General features: G+C 49.6%; 2 protein-coding genes across 2 annotated transcripts; one reads left to right on the top strand and one right to left on the bottom strand.

Annotated features, from left to right (window-relative positions):
- The first annotated feature begins 12,107 nt into the window (after positions 1–12,107).
- LOC142558122 (uncharacterized) lies at positions 12,108–12,401 on the top strand. The gene has a single exon (XM_075670280.1). The coding sequence runs from the start codon at positions 12,162–12,164 to the stop codon at positions 12,399–12,401; it is 240 nt and encodes a 79-aa protein (XP_075526395.1). The 5' UTR covers positions 12,108–12,161.
- A 1,400-nt stretch (positions 12,402–13,801) lies between these two features.
- LOC142558121 (multidrug resistance-associated protein 1-like) lies at positions 13,802–19,531 on the bottom strand. The gene is made up of 2 exons (XM_075670278.1): positions 16,356–19,531; positions 13,802–14,945 (listed from the first exon to the last, which is right to left on the bottom strand). Exons 1-2 carry the CDS (start codon positions 19,529–19,531, stop codon positions 13,802–13,804), a joined length of 4,320 nt encoding a protein of 1,439 aa, XP_075526393.1.
- Positions 19,532–22,985: the final 3,454 nt, after the last annotated feature.

The raw sequence follows: 22,985 nt of genomic DNA, 5'->3' as shown, positions 1-22,985 counted from the left end.
TGCTTTTATCGCAATCAACGCCAACTACTTCCAGATGATCGCCGCATGTTGAGGATGATGATTTCCAAAACATCTCACATACCCACAACGAGGGGTTAGCTAAGAAGCGTTCAATACCTTTAGAATAAAGAAAAAATTACCGACTATTACGTTACTTCCTAATGCGAAATTTGAGCGCAGCAAATAAGCTGTTTCACCTTTTCGATATATTGAGGCAAAGAAATCGAGCAACACATGTATGCGCTATCACAGAATTTTTTTTTATTTTTCACACGTATTCCTTTAACAAAGACTCCACTAGGTAAGCTTCTGCTTCGGCGGCACGCACCTCTGGATTCTGACGGCGACGGCGCTGGGCCTCTGCTCTGGCAGCTCGTTTAGCAGCAGCAGCAGCCGCAGCAGACGGAGGACTTCCATCGGTCGTCTCGCTCATGGCTGAGAAAGAACTGGCAGATAATTTCGCAGTGGCGAACGGCAGCGGCAATTTCGGCTCGGGCGGTGCACATATACAGATCCGCCGCCACCGATCTGGCTCTCTGATTGCCACCGCACAGGGCGAACGGCAGCGGCAATTTCGGCTCGGGCGGTGCACATATACAGATCCGCCGCCACCGATCTGGCTCTCTGATTGCCACCGCACAGGGCGAACGGCAGCGGCAATTTCGGCTCGGGCGGTGCACATATACAGATCCGCCGCCACCGATCTGGCTCTCTGATTGCCACCGCACAGGGCGAACGGCAGCGGCAATTTCGGCTCGGGCGGTGCACATATACAGATCCGCCGCCACCGATCTGGCTCTCTGATTGCCACCGCACAGGGCGAACGGCAGCGGCAATTTCGGCTCGGGCGGTGCACATATACAGATCCGCCGCCACCGATCTGGCTCTCTGATTGCCACCGCACAGGGGTTGCATTGGAGGAGGAGCGAAGAAAGGAATTAAGTTCGAGCCGGCGCTTTGACAACCGGAGACTCGCAGGAAGAGGGGGGAGGGGGGCGGCGTGTACACCCAGCGGCAAACGATGGGGGCAGAAGCGCGCGCAGCAAGCGGACAACACGATAAAGGGAGGAGGGAAGAGATAGCAGCGACTGACTGATGCCGCTGACGCCGATAGTGAGTCAACCCCAACTGCGGAGTTGGTTTCAGGGACAACGCCGCCGATGCCGACACAAACAATATGATACCCTCGCTTCCGCAGCGCTAAGAACCAGGTGTAGCCGTGGGAAGGTGGTCACGTATTCGTCGACGTGCCGGGGCCTACGTGAAATAACCGGCGCGTCGGCAACTGAAGAGCACCCTATCCGCCACACAAGAACAGGGGGGGGGGGGACCCTTTCCTCCTCTTTCTGCATGGCGGCGACGGTGTTCTATGCAGTCACGTTATCTTGACTCTCTAGCGGCGTCAGCGGCATCCAGCGGTATCAGTCGGTCGCTGCTAGCGCTGGGGGGATGAAAGGGGGGCGGAGCTGGTTACGAGGCCGACGACAACGCCGACGACGACGCGAAACCCAGGAACGGACGCCAAAGAGCTGCGCTCTAAAATAAAGTAAATCCAATAACACGTAAATATAATTCGCCATTGCGTCAACAGATCACTGTTCTTTAGAGATACATACACGTGAACCGACGCTACGAGTTCAGGTTTTATGTAGCGAGTTGTTAGAAAAAATTTGAAGGACGCTTAAGCTTCGCCTTTAAGAGTGGAACGCGATAACATTCAAAGATCCCTGACTGCGTCTCACGCTTCCTGGCAACTGCAAAGTATGTAACTGTAATGTTCACCGGGAAACGCTCGCGGTGAACGCTATGCACGAAGGCGGGCTCTCTGGACGAAACGCGGCCTCTTGTAGGGGCCGCGATGCGGCGGAGGCGAGCGCCATCTGAAAGGCTTTTAAGGAAGCGGGCGCGCTGCTCTGTGGACTCTGAGATATTTACGCGCCGGTGTGCGCAAATGGCGGGCGCCGTCTACGGTGTGTGCGTTATAGAAGTGCTGGAAAAGGGGTTTGTTTGAGCTTTCGCCTGACAGAATTATATTTTCTCGTATATTCAAATTACAGTCCGAGAGCTATCATGTCTATAAATTTCGTATAAGTCGTAGTTTACGATTTTTCCAAGTATTTTAGCTTGTGCAATTCAATTAGTTCAGTGAATTTATTGCGTCACGTGGTAGGCCTGGTTATGTCTGGTTCGAAATTCTTTTTACATGTCGACGTGCCGTCTGCAACAATGCTGGAACACGTGGTACTTCAACGCTACCAGCATACCAGCGTTGTTTGATGGACTTCTCTAGCACTTTATCATTACCCTCGATTACACATACAAACCGCCGTGGTTGCTTAGTGGCTGTGGTGTTGCACTGCTGATCGCGTGATCGGTCTACGGTGGCCGCATTTCGATGGGGGCGAAAAGCGAAAACAACCGATTTAGGTGCACGTTTATGAACCCTAGGTGGTCTAAATTTCCGGAGTCCACCACTACGACGGGCCCATAATCAGAAAGTGCTTTTGGTGCGCGTAAAACCCCAATATTTTTATTAGATATACACGAAATGCATTCACCGAGATAGCGACCGACTAACAGCAACACAGCAGCCAATTGATAACCATGGGAAAATAGGAAAAGGAATCTTCGCATTGAAAAGTGATCGTGGCCCAGTGGTTTGAACAGTGGGCTGCTGTACTCGAAGGTAGAGGCTCGACCCCACTGTCGGCCATGCACCCGTTCTTATTGCAGGTGTCCCAAGTTGAGCGAGTCAGGAAATAGCGACCAACCGCAAAGTGCTTTAAAGGGGACACTTAAAGAGTAAAATGATTTCTTCTGTACCAATCAATTATCCTACAATATCAAAAAACACCCCTCTTACCACGATAAGACGCCCGGTAACCCAGAGAAAAAGAAAAGCGCAGTGACAACGCACGGGTGGCGACGCTTCCTTGAGGTTCCCGCATCAGTTTGCTGTGCCGTCACTGGTTTTCACAGCGCCCTCTCGGGCGTAGTTGATTTAGCGGCAGAGATACACTACATTGCGTTCTAAAGGAGCCAAACATTGAACAAGACAAAGTTTCGGGAATTTTTGCCGAGCCAACGCGGCCTAGCTCCTAAACACGAAGAAAGGCTTCGAAATCCATGACGTCACAGTTACATATACCGGAGTTCGGGATTCGGCGCTAAATTAAAAAAAGAACACTGAAACCTTAATTTTCATCTTTCTCTTCTAATAACCAACCCATTATTTCGAAATTAACGACAACCGAGATTTGAAAGAATGCTTTATCTGGTTAAACTGCTTTAGTGCTTTGCTTTATAGTGCCTCATTAAATGAGTCAAAAAGCTTTTCGCATTATAACAGCTTAGTTTCATGTTTTCCTTCCTTTCGCACCCTTCTCCAGTGCAAGAGCTTCGCTACTTATTGTCCCACTTCCCGAACTGATGTAATTAGATGATGACATTTTGATTACTCATTTTCGCTTGTGGAGGTTATTCCCACAAATACTATCACAATGCTCGCTACAAATACTCTACTCCTGGCAAATCATTAAACGAACATCAAGCAACTACATGAACACTTCTACAAATGCACCTTGCCTATACACCACTACTCATGCACCGAATGAACCCAGAAGCATACTCATCACATTGTTAGGCACGCAACACACCCAGTGCAGACCTACATCACATTATATGGGCATGTCCATCAGCTCCAAACAATACCAGACACAGCGCAAACCACAGTGCTTAAATAGAGACCCCTGACCAGTGGCAGGCTGCACTGCTCAGCGAATGCCCAGTAGACCAGTTCTGGCTGCTCTGGGCGGAGGACGCCGCTACGGTTCGAGGCCTGAAGCCGGCGTCTGACGGAAAGGGATTCGAGCTTTGTGGGATTAGCCTCCCGGCCCTTCCGTTCCCCTTTCGAATTCTGCAGGGACTTTTCAATAAAGATGCTCTCTCTCTCTCTCTCTCTCTATCCCACAAAGGCGGCAAATGTGTAAAAGCGTACGCATTTGCAGCAACGACGAGCGCAGCAGGTGTTGTGTAATCGGTCGTTTCGTTACAGAGGCACGCTCCCTGTTGGACTATACGAGCGTGCCGTGTGTCGGCTTCTCTGCACTTTACCTCCGCGAGATGGGTCTGTGCACTGTAGCTCTGCCGCTTGGCTGCACCGTGGTGGCCGGTTAGGTTGTGAAGCCACAGTTCCATCAAAGCGCAATTAGCGAGCAGTTTCGTTCGTGCAGGGGGTGAATAAATGGGCGGCAGGGGCAGTTGCGGACGTGATTAGGTAGTTTTACCGAATGCCTTCCCACAGAGCAGTCGTCTCACCGCTCGTACAGCGGTCATTGCCAGGGTGTCCCGCAGCGTCCTTCGTTTCTTTTACTGCGTAAACAAACCCGCACTGGGAAAACAAGAAAAAACGTTTCACTCGGGACCCCTAACGGCTACGCTTTGGATGCCGCAAGTAAAGGTAAATCATCGCGGTTGAGGAAAAGATTCGATGGGCTTCATCATCAGCGTGCTGTGTTTATGATGTCCATCGTTTTGGTCGCTGGCAATGTGACTCCGCTTGCATGGTTGGTGTTACTAAACTGTTCGCCTATATGCACAGTACTAAAACTATGTCGACTGAACTTGCATCATGACGTACTAAAATGCATAGTACAGTTCCTTACTAATCGCTTCCAGTCAGTACACATCACCCGCCGTGGTTGCTCAGTGGCTATGGTGTTGGGCTGCTGACCACGAGGTCGCCGGATCGAATCCCGGCCACGGCAGCCGCATTTCGATGGGGGCGAAATGCGAAAACACCCGTATACTTAGATTTAGGTGCACAGTAAAGAACCCCAGGTGGCCAAAATTTCCGGAGTCCCCCACTACGGCGTGCCTCATAATCAGAAAGTGGTTTTGGCACGTAAAAGCCCATAACTAGATTAGTCAGTACACATCAATAACCACTCCTCCAGTTCCCTCCCAGTAACATCGGGCGTTCCACAAGGATGCGTTTTCGGTCCGCTACTTTTCTTAATTCAAAATAATGACCTTCCACTACTGGTGCATTCACAAATACGAACGTTCGCACCCACTGTGGTTGCTCAGTGGCTATGGTGTTGGACTGCTGAGCACGAGGTCGCGGGATGGAATCCCGGCCACGGTGGCCGCATATTGATGGGGCGCGAAATGCGGAAACACCCGTGTACTTAGGTTTAGGTGCACGTTAAAGAACCCCAGGAGGTCGAAATTTCCGGAGTCCTCCGCTACGGCGTTTCTCATAATCTTAAAGTGGTTTTGGCACGTAAAAACGCCATAATTTATATTTTTTTAACGTACGCAGGCGACGGCGTCAGCTACCGACCAATCCACGATACTATGGACAAACAGCAGCTACAGCTCGGCCTTAAGAGCGTACAAGGTTGATGTGACGATTGGCGTATGACCCTTTAACTCTATTAAAGGTAAAACAATAACTTTCCCTAGCCGCCAGAATACCCTATCTATACCTTACTGTATTGCTAACACATCCCTTGAATCAGTTGCGTCATTTAAATATTTAGGCATCACCCTCTCCTAACTGGCCGGCACATATCACAAACATCGTATCCACGGCCAGTAAAACGCGGAGCTTCTTTCTTTTGGGAAACGACATCTCCGACATACACCAGAATGCGTTAAACTGCTTGCCCATACAAAACACTCATACGTCCCAGACCTGAATATTGATCACCTATCTGGTGCCCACACCAAACATACCTAACAGCAACACTTCAATCTGTTCCAAGACAGATTCAAGTGTTCAACATTCAGATTCAACATTCATTCCCCGTACTCGCGCGGCATCAGCGTTTCATCTTGAAGAGCATGATCTGATCTACACACGCTGACGCCTCGTCTCCGAATCGCCAGTTTGTTCCACAAGTTTTATCGCAATTCACATCCCTGCGCACACAGCGTCTTGCACTCACCTGCACGCCCCTCTCGCACCACGCCCTTTGCAGGTCGATGTAGATGTAGATCCTTTTGACACACTGCTACGTGCCCACTCTGGTGGACTGAGCAAGAATCGGGTAGGTCAAAGTCCACTCTGCAAGCCACCCAACCGCGCTATCATTCGATGATGATGATGATGATGTCCTTGATGAGTTTGGCGCTTACCCACTCGCGGGGATTGGCCAAGAGTCGGGCAGACTTTGCTTAAGTGTGCAGAAAATGGAGGTAACAACCTAAAATTTTGTTACATGAATTTAGCCGAGAGAAAATCGGAACGGTTCAGTAGACTGTCATGCTACGTAGAGGAAAAAAAATTATCTATAATATATCAATGCGGCAATAGAGGAGGAATAAATAGAATAATATGGTCATCAATGAAATCGGTTTGATTCAATAATAAGTTTTTCTAAGGCGAAGCACACATTCCTGTGTAAGTGCCCAAGCACAGACGCTCCGAAAGACAGTAGTACCGGAGTGTTCAATGGCAGGCCAAGCTGTCCGTCACTTTTCCTGCCTCTTTGGTTTTTTTTCGAACAGCCACAGACTGGAACGGCTTGCCCTATCACATCGAGAAAACCACCTGCACAGGCGCGTTTGCAGATGCGATTGCCCGTGACACACGGGGAAACAAATGACTACATATATTTATGTGTATACATGCATTTATATTTCCATGCATCCTTTTACTGTGTATTTTCATTTTGTTGTTTTCTGTAGATGCATACATATGTATATCTAACCCCTTATGTCATACCACGGCCGCTGGTAATACCTCTGCAGTCGGGGATCTTTGAGGCAAATAGAGCAGAAGAAGAAGAAGCAAGCACGAAGAACGGCAGCAGTTCTTCAGTGTTTTTCAAAATTTAGTCCCTAAAGCTTTACAAAAAATTAGTTTGCCATGGGTTCCTGGCCACTGCGTTTCATACTTAAGCCGAATGGCAGATTTATTAGCCAGAACGTCTTTAAAGGGACCTTTGATTCCTATTTTACCGGATACAACTTACGTCACTGTACCGAGATACAGAAAATTTTTGCCTGCAAAATGATTTAAGCGAGTCGTCGCTGACACCATCTCCAGACTTTCAGCATCTCGATTTTTACTGGAATAAACAGAGGCATCCTTCTCGGCGATTGTAAGTTACGCACACGAGATTACGCCTGTCGCATCCCGCAGTTAAATTTCTATTTTACATAGAGCTGCTCTGACAATGTCCCCTCTATGCCACCAAGGTACGGAAATTGAATCAATATACCATTCCTTCTGCGCGCATGCGCAGATCTCCCGTCTGTGAGATCGGCGAGAGAGAGTGTGTGTCGGGGCCGCGAGGAAAGCGAGCGCCGTAGGAGAAAGGCGCTTGGAGGTGGAGGAGAGAACGCCGCGTTCGCGCCCTTTCCCTTCGTGCTTCGACGATACGGTGCTCTCTGTGCATGTTCGCGGCTCACATGCGCATGCGCATAACCCACGTTCCCGAAGTGCAACGTGTCTGTAACCCTTTTATCATGGCGGCGATATTCAACCCAGACAAAGACATTACTCGAAACTCGACTCTGCAAAATTGAATTAGGATTAAGTGTACCGGTAATGTTATCATTTGGGGTCCCGACACTTATAGGCTGTAGTCATAGAGACGTCTGTTGCGTGCGCTTCATCTTGGAAGCGATCTGCTTTGGGGGCACAGTCTACCTAGGTGGGCCGGCGGTTCGTTCGCACCTTTGCGTGCGCTGTGTTCTCGCCGCTAGAGTTCGCGTTGAAGCGATAGACAGCACGAAGATCACTTCGCTCGCTGCTGCTGCTGCGATTCCGCATGCCAACGTTTTCAAGGCGAGTGCCCGCGGTCATCGAGTGCGGGCACTCGCTGTCTGCCTGTGCTCGCTGACACCATGCTGGGTAAATTAAACAGTAAGCAATTGTTTACAGCGGGCGTTCTACTCTGGCGGCTACTGCGTTTGGCGCGGCAGCGCGAGCCTTGTCTTGAATGCGATCTGCAATGTAGAGAGTGTAGGCGTCAAGGCACACCGAGGGCCGATGGCGTGGTGTGCGCTATAGCGTCTATAGGCTTGCGCGTCACCCGTGTTCGCGAAAAAAAAAAAAAAAAATAATAATAATAATAATAATAATAATAATAATAATAATAATAATAATGTCTTTATTTGTGTCCAATAAAAGTACACGACACGGGAGACCTGCAGTAAAAGCTGTCATGAATGACAGCTTGACAGAGCCGTAGGCCCCCCCATACAGGGGGCAGTTACATAACGACAAAAAAGGCATATAATACATGGTCACATTTGAAATTACACATTCCGAGCGCACAATGTAACGTACACAAAAAATAAGGCTACATGGAAATACAAATTGCAAGTTCACTCATACAATAAAACATCACAGTCAACGACGGAGTAGTCACAAAAGAAGTAACATAAATGCAGTTTCACTTATCCGCAAGAAATAACAGTAATACATACACAATGATGGTAAAGAGAAACAAAACAGATAAAGCACACATTGTAAATTGAAAGAGGGAAAACGAAACCACTCCCTCACCATGTACACTGTTAGGGATAATGGGGTAAAGAAAAACTTTGTTTGCAGAAACGAAAAGTTAGGTAAGTAACGGCGTAGAATTTGTTAAAATGCTGTCGAAGTTCTTTGAATGTTATATCTTCAAGTTTAACGTGTTCATTATGTAATCTATTAAGTAACCTGGGCAATTTGTTCTGTAGTGTCTTTAGACCATACGTTGTTTTGTAAGTTCTCACTTTCCAGGGCATAGTATTACGTGTCAGGCGGGCAGAAGTGTTTTCCTGTAGGTTAGCTAAACGTTGTAAAAAGGAGCTATTATGTTTTTTGTTCTTAAATGCTTTGCCTAAGATAGTAGTCGAACAATTTGGCAACTGGGATTACGTTGTACTTGTCAAAAAGATGCTGTGTGTGCGAGTGATAGGGCAAGCACTCAACAATTCTAAGGAACTTTTTCTGCAACCTATGAAGCCTGTTTAAGTTTCCCTGTGTTGTGTCAGACCATATTAGATGGCAGTAGTTTATTCTGCTGGAAAAAAAATGAATTATAGATTAACATCATAGTGTGCGGTGGAAGTATATGACGAACTCTGTATGTTAAACCTATTACTTGCGCAAGATTATTTGCCACGCTATCCACATGAGCATCCCATGACATATGTTCATGAAAAGTGACACCTAATGTTTTATTACAGGAAGTCATCTCAATGGGTATTGCATTTATTGAGATAAGTTTGCTGATTGATATATGTTTGTTTTTAGCTCGGAATATTACAGCTTTTGCGTTATTCTCATTTATCAGGAGACTATTCCTACGTGTCCATTCACTTGATTTTGCTAACGTGAAATTAGCGTCGTCGACAAGGTCATCAATATCTTTACCACCTATCGATATGCTGGTGTCGTCAGCGTACATGATAAATTTCACACTTTCATTAATTTTAACACTGTCATTCACATACATATTAAATAAAAAGGCCCTAGAATGCTACCCTGTGGGACGCCTGAGGAGATAGGAAGTGGATCTGAGTGATAGCCATTTATGACAACTATTTGTTGGCGGTATTCAGATAACAACGTATAAGAGAAGTGACATTGCCACGAGAACCATAGCGTTCAAGTTTTTGAATTAGAAGATTGTGATTAATGCAATCAAATGCCTTTGATAGGTCAATGAAGATGCCCAGAACAAGTTTGCGTTCCTCCAAATGCTGTAGTAGGCGTTCTTTTTGTGCTAGCAAAGCGAGTTGAGCGCCCATCCCCTTACGGAAACCATACCGACCGTCAGTTCGCAGATTATGTGTTTGCTCAATTTCAGTTAGCCGCCTTAATATAACTTTTTCGAAGACCTTTGAAAACACAGGAAGTATTGATAATGGCCGGTAATTTCCCAAGTCGTTCTTATCACCTTTCTTAAAAAGTGCAATGACGCGAGCTATCTGCATCCTATGAGGAAAGGTACCTTCATTTAAACAGAGGTTAAAGACATAAGTAATGCACTGAGATATAAGATCATCAACGTATTTTATAGGTTTAATTTGAAGGCCGTCAATATCCCTGGCACTACTGTTCTTTAGGTTGAGAATTGTAGTAGTTATTTCCCCCTCTGATGAAACGTCACTGTAACTTTTTAGACTTAGACAAATCGATTGCCCTGCTAATTATTGTCGCTTTATTCTACCTATCAGATCAGCATTCGGTTCACTGAAACTGGTTTCTGAAAGTGCTTTATTAATATTGCATTTATTCGCTTCTCGAGTGTAACTTCTTTTAATGTTGGTCTTCAGTTATTCTGACTGCTCGTTCGCATACTAGTGTAGTTACTACAATGTGCCGTCTTTGCTATTTTCTTTTCTAATTTGCGCATCTCGTTTTCAAATAAGAATTTCGTTGAACTATCTCCTGCCGCCCGATTCTTGACCTATCCCCCTTAGTGTATACGAGCCATGACAGAGGTTCATCATCATCAGCAGCAGCAGCATTAGATCCGCTCTACACCTACATCTAGATCTACGCACTGCCGTGGACAACGTCGATAAATATTATTCCTTCGTGGTTCCCGAAAAAACAGACTAGCTATGACGAATGCTCGTTTGAAGTTTCACAAGCGAAGCTTTCAATGCGACTAGATGTGGTGAGAAATATATGCACTAAACTGTCCACTCGGGAAAAAAAAAGAAGAAAAAATTATCAAATGACTCTAATATGTCCACTCCCAAGTGGCTGACGTCAGCAGTGCTGTTGACGGCAAGTGCAGCTAGTTTGTTCTATACCTCCTATGATATACTACTACTACTACTACTACTACTACTACTACTACTACTACTACTACTACTACTACTACTACGTGAACGAGCAACCCGACCATTCCATGCATAACTACGCTGCAGATTTAAAAACGCAAATGTGGTTCCCTGTAAATAATATCACCCTGCAGTGCCACTATCCCGTTCAGCAGAGTACTACGTCGGGCTAGTTGGTGCATAGTCAATCCGACGGCCTTCCTGCCTCCTTTTCTTCTACGGGTTTTATACTTTGCGTCACAGTGTACGTCGGGTTCAGCATCCACACCCTGTGTCTCAATATGCGGGATCATTTCGAAACGATTTCCTTGATCGAGGTTAGAACTTTACAAACACTGATCCTGACATCGCCTCCTCTGACGTGGAGGGGAATTAGACGTATTGCCAAGCGGTGCGACTATTTATGGAATCTTCCCTATTTACCACCATCCCATCCCCCAACAACCGCTCCTCGCTCCTCCCATACCCTCACCCTCCCTTCTGCGAGTCATGTGCTGCTGTGTAACATCGCGGGGGGCTTGCTACAGGAGGCTTCAGTTTAACGTCTATGGTTCCTTCGTAGCGTTATGGGGAACTGTAACGGAAGTCATGCGCAGACGGGTCATTTAGCTGAATTCATTTATGTACCAACAGAATTGCGCAGAAATCGACAAATGCATTCTTGAAATGTAAAGCTGGACGTCCGTTTTAAAGCATAGGGTACCCGTATGGGTTCTCTAATTTTTCTGAGGAACCAGCACGTCTTTTCACTGTAGCTCCATGCTGCTGAGGAATCACTATGTGTTTATTTGTAGCTACTTATGTTGCCTTTGGTAAGTCAGTGCACAGCAGAAGGCAAACGCAAGTTCAGACTCTCTGCTTTCCTGTAAATAAATTCCCTCGTCTCTCTCTCTCCTTAGGAGTATCACAACTTTACCTATCACACACACCCATCTACTGCTAGACAGCCGGCAAAGCCTAAACCTGGTGTCATAGTGCTTCTCTGAAGGCCTAATGTATTTTCTACCACAGTGCCGCTTCTACTGAAGGCCTACCACGTTCCCCTGAAGGCCTAATTCATCTTGCACAACAACATCCACAGATGGGCGTTACCTGTCAACCGCAGAGTTATCTCTGGACCACGCGCGCACAGGGAAAGACAGCGACAAAGAAGGCGCGGCGTGCCACCAGCGCGAGGGAAACGCGCCCCAACGGCTTTTCTCCGTCAAAAGCTCAGCAGCGAAGCTGGCCGCTCCCGGACTACGGTAGCCTCCCGCCTAAGAGGCCCCTTCGCGTCTGAAGAACCCCTCCTCCCTCCCTCCCTCAGGGCCCTCGTCGCGGTCCTCGCTTCGCGAGGTCCGCCCGCCGCCACCGTGGCCGACATGGCCAACTCTTTCAAGCGCTTCCTGACCATCTTCGGCTACAAGCTGGACCGCAAGTGGGGCAACTTCAAGGCGCGCGTCAAGGAGAAGACCGACAAAGGCGGCGCGCCGGCCTGGAGCAGCGTTCGCTCTCCCATCGACAACCTGCGCCGCAAGAAAAAGAACGGCTTCGGCAAACTGGACGACCGTAATGTCGTGCCCCAGGAGCTGCCGGCCTTCGGGGCCTACTGCCACTACTGACAGGTAGCGCGGCAGGCCCACAGCCTTTCCTTTGCGAGCTTCGAGCCCTCAGACTCGAGGTGTCCTCCTTTCGCTCGACGAAAACCACGCTGCTGTCTTGTTCTGGGAAGCCCTACCTGCCCTTTCATCGTTAAGCTCGTCTTCCTTCAAGAACCGCCCTTCTGTCAAATGACTTCGGTCCGCACTCCCGTTATACCGAACACCACCCAAGCCCCTGGCCCGCTCTTTGCTTACCATGCCTCAACACTGTGCCCGCATCTGTGGACGTACTTATATCTGGATTCCACACGCTGCTGTGCATCTGACCACTCGGAGTGTCAGAACCGCCGACAGCAGCCATCGTTTCCTGCAAGTATCGAGTCTCCTTCCTGTAAGGTCGACTTCTATGAGTTCTGCCACGTTCGTCATGCTTCCAACCCCTCCAGCGTCGTCCGCTAACTCCAGTTTCCGTCTGCCACCTCTCATTCCACTAAGGACCGAATGTTTTCAAGTGCTCTTAAAAAGAAGCGTATACGGTCCCCAGGTGGCTTCAAACGGGCTTCCCCTTTGACGTGTTCAAACTGACCTGCTTACCATTTCAAGAACATCTCAGTTTTAACAAACAGTGGTGTCGCGTGGTTTTGCTTGCTCGAATGCTTGTGTTAACATTTAGCTAGCGGATTCAATTGGGCTAGAGGAAGCAATACCGTGGTAGGCACTTGTGCCCCGTCGTTCGTAATTTTCTTCTGCAGCAAAGGAGGCCCAAACATGTAACTGGCGCGTAAAAAATATGGAAGGCTGTGCGTCCCTGCAGCGTGCTCGAAAGTCTTACTCGTCAAATAAAACGCTCGAAACTTGACCCCTGTACCACTTATTTTGCTTCAAGACTTTGTGACAGAACAGATTGCTCGTCTCAAAATTTTGCGTGGAGCGAACGCGGACACAACGTGGCACACGTAGTGTGTGCGCCTTGGGTCCGCTATAGCTTCGCATAACGTTGCTTATTTGCCGCAAGTACGTTTTTCGCGCAAATGTCTCTACTGGCAGAACATTAATTGATCCTTGATTATATGTGAATCAGTGAAATACCAATCTGACGTTCCTTGATCATACCACACAAATTACTGTTGACAGCGATTTGACGTTCTTTGATTATATTTGATTACAGGTTCTCAGTGAGAACCTATAAAAGTAGCTTTTGGTAACGTTTTCATAATATGTCGCTGCGATTGAACGTCAAATATTCTAGCCCATAAAAGATGCGCGAAGCGCTGTGTCGACGCAACTTCTAACGCTCCCCTACCGTTACCTATACTTTCATTATCATCAATAGGCCATCAGCCTCTCCTGAATGAAGCACATCAACGAAGCCACGCGTATTTTATAGAAACCGTTGTTGAAACGCAACGTAAGTGCATATTTCAGACGAGACCAGCTTCCCTGGCCATACTGTAAAACTCCGTGGTCGAGTCCGCCAGCAGGTCAGTAGGAGGCCCCATCTCGATCACCTCGCCATCCGCCATCACCACAATCCTGTCCGAGTCCAGGATGGTGTTGAGTCTATGCGCGATCGTTATCACGGTGCTCTCTTTGAACAACTCCCGGATAGTCCTCTGAATTAGCGCGTCCGTCTCGACGTCCACAGCCGCCGTGGCCTCGTCCAGGATCAGGATCCTCGAGTGCTTCAGCACGGCGCGACACAGACACACGAGCTGTCGCTGTCCGACGCTGATGTTGGCACCGCCTTCGTTGATGACCGTCTCGAGGCCGTCGGGAAACCGGTCTCTCAGGTTGGTGGTGTCCAGAACCTCCCATAGATCGCCGTCTTCGTGCTCGTCCTCCGGGTCCAAGTTCATCCTTAGCGTTCCGCTGAAGAGCACCGCCTCCTGCGGTATGATGGTGATCTTGGAGCGCAGGTCGTGCAGACCAATCTTGGAGATGTCAATGTCGTCGATGATGATGCAGCCTTTGGCCGCCTCGATCATGCGGAACAAAGCGAGCGTGAGCGTAGACTTGCCGGCGCCCGTCCTGCCCACGATGGCGACCTTCTCGGCCGCGTCGAACTCCACATTGATGTCCCGCAGGCACAGCCTCAGCCCTTCTCGGTAACGGGCGCTGTAGTTGATGAATGAGATGGCTCCCTTCTGGGGCCAGTCCTCGGGCGGGCCCGGCTCGACGAAGCGCGCCGCCTCGCCCTCGACTTTGGAGTACTCTTCGACCCGCTCCGAGGACACGATGGCCGCTTCGGACTCGGCGGCGAAGTGGACCAGATTGTTGAAGGCGTACGTGGACGTGATGATGTAGGACATGAGCAAGCCGGCCGTGCCGGGACTGATGGTTTCCCGCCAGTGAATGATGAGGAAGGCGGTGGTCAGCACCAGTGCGCAGCCGATCAGGTCGAGCCTGCTGATCATCCACAGCTTGGAGATAAGCAGCGAGAAGGAGCAGTTCTGCGTAGTGTCCACCTCGCCCAGGAAGCGATCGATGAAGACCTGCTCGGCGTTGTAACTCCGTATGCTGCTCAGGCCGTCCAGCGTCTCGCCGAACGTGTTCACCACGGGTGACCTGGAGATCGGAGAACGGGATCGTCAAGAAAGGGTCGAAAGCGAGGCACCGCGTGTCGAGTAGAGCATATGGTCAGCACGTAACAGGACTAAGCTGACTCGGTAACCGTACAGTCATGGGCAAAAAATAAACTAAACTGGAAAATTGAATCGAAGCATGCTAAATCGGGAAGCTCGTATTTAGGGCCCTTCAGGCATTCGTAGAGATTATTTGTACCTCTTCGCACGACAAACGCCACTCTTATGGAAAAGGAGAATGCGGGTGCTCTTTTATTGAATATCCATCAACAACACCTTCTTTTATTTTCAATTGTTCGCTTCAGCATTTCATCTGTTATGACTGCGCAGGATACTGAATTCACTACATACTTTCGGCGACTGCTAAGGTTCACAAGATTCTGCTCGACAACTCCGTTAGCTGGAAATCGTCATAGCTGCTATTGGTGAGCTCGTTCACCCAGCACTGTGTGTTATATACGTTGCGTCAGTTCAATCATTGTTTTGTGGTGAATTTGCCACCCAGTGTGTGAAACCGCCACACTATTTTCTTCCCGTAAGTCCAACGTTAGGCAGACCTAAAGCGACAGCATGTCAGCTTTCTCTCACTCTACCTCACCTTTGTCTTCCTCTATACGCTCTAGCCCTCTCTACAACGCGTGAAGCGACATGAAATTAATGCTCGCCTATCACGTGAGGAGGGCTCTTTTCACTTGAACCTTCTGTGATATTATGAATATATTCCACCATTGTCATGTGACGCTCTTTTCAAGTTAACATTATTTTTTTCCGCGATTGGTGGGGTCTCCAGTATACGAGTAACGGTGTTTAAATTTACGTTCTTAGATTCTTTCTTCAAACAGCTATTAACGTCTGAATCGATATTCGAAAGAGGCTTTCAGGAGTTTAGACGAAGCTTTGGAAACCTTCCTACGGCGCCCTCGAAACTACCTGCAACGTTGCAAATTCTCTAGCGTGTTCATCTTACGCCACGTCTTAATTCTATCGTTTCAAGTCGATATGACTTAAATAGCTGAAACTTCCCACTAATGAAAAGCACTGACAGCTATAAAGCAGAAATAACAAAAACTTTACAGTTGTACACGCCGACGCTCCTAATTATTAGCAAGCATTATTTTAACTTTGCCCGCATAACGGTAGTAGAATGTCCAACATCCTCATGAAATTTGTTCTCTCAACGAATTTCCATCGATACTGAGCGCTGATGCTTTGAGAGCACGTTCTTGAGCCGACATTTGAAGAGGGCGTTCTCCAGCGCATCTAGTCTCTATACCTGCGCTACCATATACTCAACTCAACGCGCTACCATATAGAGTATAGGCAAAAAGGGGCAACTAATCTTCAGCTTGCACTGTCTTCGCTCTTTTCACGGGACGACAACATTCAGACGCACCTGGTGACACCCTCCAGTCGCTTGAGCTGTCTCAGCGTGCGGAGGTAGAACTTCTGCATGAAGATGTAAAGGGCACCCAACGGCACAGCTACGATCAAAAACTGCGGCAGGACGATCGATATGAGGACGCCCATGGCCATGAGCTGGAAGAAGAGCTCGAAGAACACGTTTGACATAAGGGGTAGCTGCACGTCCAGCTGGTCAATGTCCTTGCCCACCCTGTTCAGGATGCGCCCCACGGGTGTCGTATCAAAGAAGGACATGGGCGCATCAAACATACACGCCATCATGTTCTCGTGCAGTGTCCTTGAAGCCTTGATGGTACCGTAGCTGAGCATGGACGTGCCCAGGAACGCGAAAAGACCCATCAGGGTTCCCAGCACCGCGTAGATGAGCATCCGATGATTCCTTCTCTCCTCGGTCTGCTGCTCCTTGGGTAGGTTCGAGTCCTGGCTCCAGCTGCCGATCCAGAGACCGCACCCTACGTCGAACACTCGGCAGCCCACGTAGCCCGTGAAGGTGAGTATGAAAACGAGGCAGCCTACGTGCCGGAGGTAGTTGATGTACACCTGCTTGTTGATGGAGCCCACCTGCACGCCTTCCTCGCAGACGAGCGCGTTGGCCCTGGTGATGGCCGACATCGTGTTGCTGATGTCCACGCTGTCGGCGATGCTGGACATCACCTTGGCCATCATCGTGGCATTGGTGTCGCGCTTGTCGTCATCGTCGCTCTTTCTCGAGAACTCGCGAACGACGCGGGAGAATTCGCCTCCCCTGGAGATCAGGTCGCGGTAGGGTCCGTAGTCTGCGATTCTGCCGTCGTGCAGAAACAAAACCACGTCGACGGCTTGCAGTAGGGCGAGGTTGTTCGTCACGAAGATGCGCGTCTTGTTCTGCAGGATCCCCCGCGAGCCGATGACCTTGTTGAAGATCTTTGAGCTGACCTGCGCATCCACGGCGCTGAGGGGGTCGTCCAGAAGGTAAATGTCCTTGTCCAGATAAACGGCCCTGGCAAGGCTCACCCGCTGGCGCTGACCGCCACTGAGGTTGACTCCTTTCTCGCCGATCTCGGTCTTGTCTCCGTCCATGAGCATGTCAAAGTCGCTTCTGAGGCAGCACTTGTCCGTGACCCTCTTGTAGAAGTACTTCTCGTACTCGTTCATGAACGTGATGTTCTTGCGTATAGTTCCGTGTAGGATCCACGCGCGCTGTGGCACGTAGGCCACCTCGCCGTCAATGTCTAGGCTGCCTTCGACGATCTCCATCTCTCCCAGCATGGCGTTGAGAAATGAGGACTTACCGCTCCCGACGAGGCCGAACACGCCGACGATCTGACCCTTGGGTATGGTCAGGTCTATGTTTATCAGAAACGGTGGCTCGTTCGAGTGGGGGGACCACGTGAAGGAGGCGTTTGAAAAGCGGATCGCGTTACCCTCACCGGGATCACTGCCGATAATCTCATTGTTTTTTTCTTCGGCATCCAGAAATTCCGAGATGCGACCGAGAGCCACGGATGACTGGATGACGTTAGATATGACGTCGGGGCAGGTGGCGAGGTTCATCCGAAGCATGTTGCACAGCGTTATGCATACGAATCCCGTCTCTACGTCGAGCGTGGTGAGTCCCTGCGTGAGCATGTAGACTGCAAATATGGCTAGCGACTGGACAAATGGGAGCGTAAACCAGAAGAACCGCATGGTGGCCGCTAATACGGCGTAGAACTTGATCGTCAGCATCTCCTGGTTGCGGATGCTGAGAATGCGGTTCATGAAGGGCACTTCCCAGGTGTAGAACTTGAGAATGCGGATATTGCTGAGCGCCTCGTTGGTGAACATGAGCCGATTGTCCTTCAAGGCCATCAGTTTCTGCTGCAGCCTGTCAGCAACACGGGCGAGTAGCGCTGTTATTGGGAGTATCACGACCGTGACAACGATGATCGTGAGCGACGATGAACCTATGAAAAGCCATAGCCACCCTGCCGACATTAACGTCATGAAAAGCGCAGCCATGCCAGCTGTCACGAACAGGGACGCCTGGTATATCTTATCTGCGTCCACAGTCATAAGGTTGATGATCTCTCCCGCTGTGTATTTTGTCAAGCAAGTGCTTGCTACCCGGAGGGTTTTTGTGTAAACCGCGTGGACCAATATGCCCTTAAGCTGTATGCCCATGATAACGTAATGAAAGTCGCAGTGCCTTAAAAGTGTCATGCCTGTCTTTCCCGCCAGGAAGATGGCGAAAGCGTAAAAGTAACCCTTCCAATAATACTCTTCCTTGACGACCACAAAGCGAATGATGAGCGTCAGGAGGACGGGCGGCATAGTCCTGAAGAAAGCGAACAGAATCTGTATCACGAGAGTTGACAGTACCATGCCCCAGACAGTCCGGAAAAGTGACCACGTGAGATGTCTGCCATCGATGATGTCGTTGTTCTTCCGCAGCCACTTTTTGTAGTTCTCCACCGTCTTGATCTCTTCGGAAACTGGGAAAAGGTCGTCCGCTTTCAGTGTCTTCCGGTAGCCGGACAGGATAAGCGACGTGAACCACTCGAAGCTGATGGTCGATATGGGCGACGCCACGTCCATGGGGCATATCCTGGCCTTGTCACTCGGGTGGCGCTCCGTGAACGAATAGAGGACCACGAGGCACCACATGACTGGGTAGGCGATCATGTGGAGCGTGTAAGTGAACGCCGAGGGCAGCGCCACGCTGCGCGAGCTGAACGTGTTTCGCAGCACCCTGTAGTAGCTTGCGCTGCTGCAGCACGCGTCCAACGTCCAGTACAGAAACAGCACGTTGGACGTCTGTCGGCCGCGCCTCTGTTCAGCATACTGGTACATGATCGAGATCACGCAGCCGGCCAGTCTCATCACGCATGCCATGAACTCGCTCGCGGATACGTCGGGACCGACGTAGTCGTTGAGGCACAGGACGCGGAGGAGGCAGAGGTAAAACATGAAGGCGTACTTGGCGTAGGAGAGCAGGGTCATCGGATATGGACGCACCTTCGGTCCGACAGAGGAGGCCACCTTGATCGGGAGGAACACCAGCAGCGCGGAAAAGGGTATCCACGTCAGCACCGTGTTCTCGAAGCATGGCGTCAGGCGAGGGTAGTCGGTGTGCCACGTGACGTTGGGCTGCCACAGCGGAGTGCGGCAGAAGCCGCCAAAGGACATGCTGGTCGCGGCGGGGTCGTATTATACCCGACGGCGACTGGAGGATCAAACGCGTCTACGTCGTCGCTGCTAGCGGAGAAGCGTGGCGCGAATCAGCCGTCTCCTCGCGAAGACGACGCGTCGAGGCTCATACTGGGCCAGCAGCTAGGTGCGCTCGGAGCGTGACGTCGATGGGTGGCCCCTAATTTTCATCGCCGTCCACGTGTAATGGCCCGAAGGACTTGCGCGCTTGTCCTGCAGCCGGTGCCCTAAGGAAAGGTCCGACGCCGGAAGGCCGAATCCCAGTCGACCACACCGGCGCCTACAGGGTATGCGCTGTCCTGCGGCCCGTAGAACTTGCGCTACCAATGTGCGCTGTCCCCGTTGTGGACACCGTGCGCCGGTCCACACAGGACCGAGCCCTGGGAAGCGGCCCTAGGCGGATTGATGATGGTGATGATGGCGATTGCTTATTTAATGGCACAAACCCAGTGTGGGGGATAGGCCACGAACCGGATGCTAATATGATAAAGAAAAACAAGAGGGAAAATTAAAGGTAATCGTAGATCCGAAAGAAAGCGGTAATAAATGAAATAGAATAATGTGTAATACGGTAGTCAGCCTTGCATAAACATGCATAGTTGTTTGTTTCTCCGTTGCTGGCGGATCCTTGCTTTTGTTCTTTCTCGACCACTATACGCATACCAGTCAATCCTGGAGTGCTATAGACTAACGCGCAAGTGTTTTTTGTGTTTCTGACTTGTTTGCTATATAACCATTTGTCTCCGGCATAGGCAAATCCCTTGATCGTGAAAATGGAGAGTTGAGGGAATCGCAGCCGTAAAAGTGTATTGTGCCCGTGGACGGCTACACCAGCGATGTGATTGTCGGGCAGTAAGAACCACGTAGTGCTTTTTCTTTTTTTCACCCGGCAGCGGTATCGAACTTCGGTTTCCTATAAGTAGAGCTTTCTTTTCTCTAACCATACACCGTTCAACTCAAGCAATCGTGGCCGCTCAGTCATTATCATCGTCGCCATCTTTTCTAAACCTGTTTTTGAGCACTGGGTAGCACGTTTCCTGTCTCCCATTGCAGTCCCAAAGAAAGAGGTTTTAATTAAGGGCAAGATGAGATGTTCAGCCGTGGACTGTGTTTCATGCCTCTGACTGCACTACGGACCGACTCTTGACCTGTGTGATTATTACTTAATTATAGGGACACTGTAGGCAAATGTTCACCGTCGCCGCCCGTCTGGTTCCGTATGAGGTTCCGTATGAAGTCCAAGTGCGACAAGATTGCGCCCGCAGCGCCATGTGCATGTGGGTGCGCGGAAAAGCGCGCGAGGGCGAGCCGGGATGGGTGGTGGCTTGATGGAGGCCATCTTCCCGCACCCAGTGTTTGAGAGCAAGTGATCAAGTGCGCGCAAGTATGTGCATGTGTGGGGCAAGGGGAGGGGGAGGGATGTTTAGTTTAGCGTGCGGTAATGTGTTGAAGCGTGCGCTAGGGGAGGTGGGAAGGGGCATGTGAGCGTACAACTCCTCCTCTATAGCTGGCCGTGGAGGATAGGATAGGATAGATAAACTTTATTAAAATAACAGTCAGAATAATAGCTAATGGTCGGGGCCCCTAGTCCAGGGCTCCGCTGGCTCTTGCCATCTCCTCAGCTATCTGGATCAGCTTGAGCTGGTGGTCGAGGGCCAAGCTGGTCAGCAGTGGCTCCCATTGCTCCCTCGTGGTGTTCGTGTCGGGGTGTTCCGTGTTGTGTAGCGTGCACTCCCACGTAATGTGGTATAGGTGTGGCCCCGCACCATGGGCATTTGTCTCTGTAGGCTTTGGGGTGCATGCGATGTATTATGCGTAGGTTCGCGTAAGTGTCCGTCTGGAGCCTACGCCAGGCAGCGGGGCATCCTCTGTCTTTAGATTTCGATGGGCGTGGAGGCGCATGGCTATCCGCCTGGCTGAGCGCATACGTGGCCAACGCACCATACCTCGGAGATAACTTGCGGCGGGTGCAACGTGGGGCGAGCCGATATGGCTGGTCGCTCCATGTGCGCTGTCTTTCCGCGCGCCTAGTGCTGGAGATAACAATAAAATTCAAACAGCGCTAAACGAACGGGACCAGAATGAGGAGGAGACAAACACGGCGCTGAATGAGGAGGAGCTGTCTCCTCCTCATTCTGGTCCCGTTCGTTTAGCGCTGTTTGAATTTTATTGTTACCATGCAACACCAACTCGCCCAATCCGCTGCCCTTCTAGTGTTGGAGGCCGTGTAATATCAAGTTTCGGAGACGCGTTGAAGCGAGAGGCAGCACGAAGCTGCCTCGAGGTCGGCGCTCTTCACCACGTCAGTGTTGTGACGGCGCGAGTGTTTTCAGTCATCGAGTGAGATATGTAAATGTTTGTGTGCGCGTGACACCGTGCTTGCTAACTTAATTAGTAGCCGAATGCTTGCTACAAATAATTCATATGGCCAACAAAACTGAATCCTACTTCGTGTAGTTAATTGTGCATTTTTTTTTATATCACTATCAGTGCGTCGCTTTACGGAGGAAACTGTGGCTTTTAAGTGAAGCTGTATTAACAAGCTAGGTTTAAGCTACAATGAACAAAACGACCTCTCTTACAGTGAGAGGAGGTTCGGTACGTGAACCACAAAATACGCAAAAGCGAAAGACGGGTGGTGACGCCGCCGTGAAGTCCTCGCACCATATTACCGTGACGTCAGGGATTATAACACCGTCTAAGAGGGTCCAGTGAGTGATAATTGGTGAAGAAGAGCTATGTTGCTTTGTGAGATAAACGGAATCAACCTAGCAATGTACAACAAGTTCTCTTGCTCGAAAATCGCTGAATGGATATGTAGTTCTGAAAGAATACTTTACTAGTCCAGCCTAATTTAGTAGTTGCATTTAGTGTTCCTGTAGAGAGAGAGAGAGAGAGAATTTAACGGAAATAGAAGATATCAGCCCCGCTAGATGCAGGGCTTGCTACATCAGCTGTAGTGTTTGAGATTGCATGAAGGAGCAAACGAACACGAGAGTCAGAGAAGACAAAAGAAAGAGAAGAAACTAACAAATAAATAAACAAATCATGCTCGTATGACTATAAAAGATCAAAGAAGGTCTATGAGAGCTGACTGGCGTAAGTATAACTGCAGGGCCCTCGTGGCTCGGATCGCGTTACAACTTTTGTTCCAGTTCCGTAAAAAATCACTAGCCTGTATTTGTCCGCTTATACCAAGTATTCACGTATCCCCGTGTACCACGTGTGCATAACGGATGCCCAGGGAAGGGAAGCACAGTCAAGAACGGCATAAGATTAGATACAGTGATGAAATTAAGAAATTTGCAGGCGCAAGTTGGAATCAACTAGCGCAAGACAGGGGCAAGTGAAGATCGCTGGGAGAGGCTTTCATCCTGCAGTGGACATGAATATACAGGTAGGATGGTGATGAGAAGGAGGAAGACCGAGTATT

This window comes from Dermacentor variabilis, chromosome 9 (genome assembly GCF_050947875.1).
Source record: "Dermacentor variabilis isolate Ectoservices chromosome 9, ASM5094787v1, whole genome shotgun sequence".
Taxonomy (NCBI): Eukaryota; Metazoa; Arthropoda; class Arachnida; order Ixodida; family Ixodidae; genus Dermacentor; species Dermacentor variabilis.
The sequence above is the reverse complement of the archived record's forward strand: the minus strand, read 5'-3'. Positions and strand labels throughout refer to the sequence as shown.

Excerpts from the sequence above, each read along its gene's own strand:
- LOC142558122 (XM_075670280.1), top strand. The coding sequence starts at position 12,162 with ATGGCCAACTCTTTCAAGCGCTTCCTGACCATCTTCGGCTACAAGCTG.
- LOC142558121 (XM_075670278.1), bottom strand. The coding sequence starts at position 19,531 with ATGTCCTTTGGCGGCTTCTGCCGCACTCCGCTGTGGCAGCCCAACGTC. Across the intron at positions 14,946-16,355 it reads CGACTGGAGGGTGTCACCAG|GTCACCCGTGGTGAACACGT; the intron begins GTGCGTCTGAAT and ends TCCGATCTCCAG.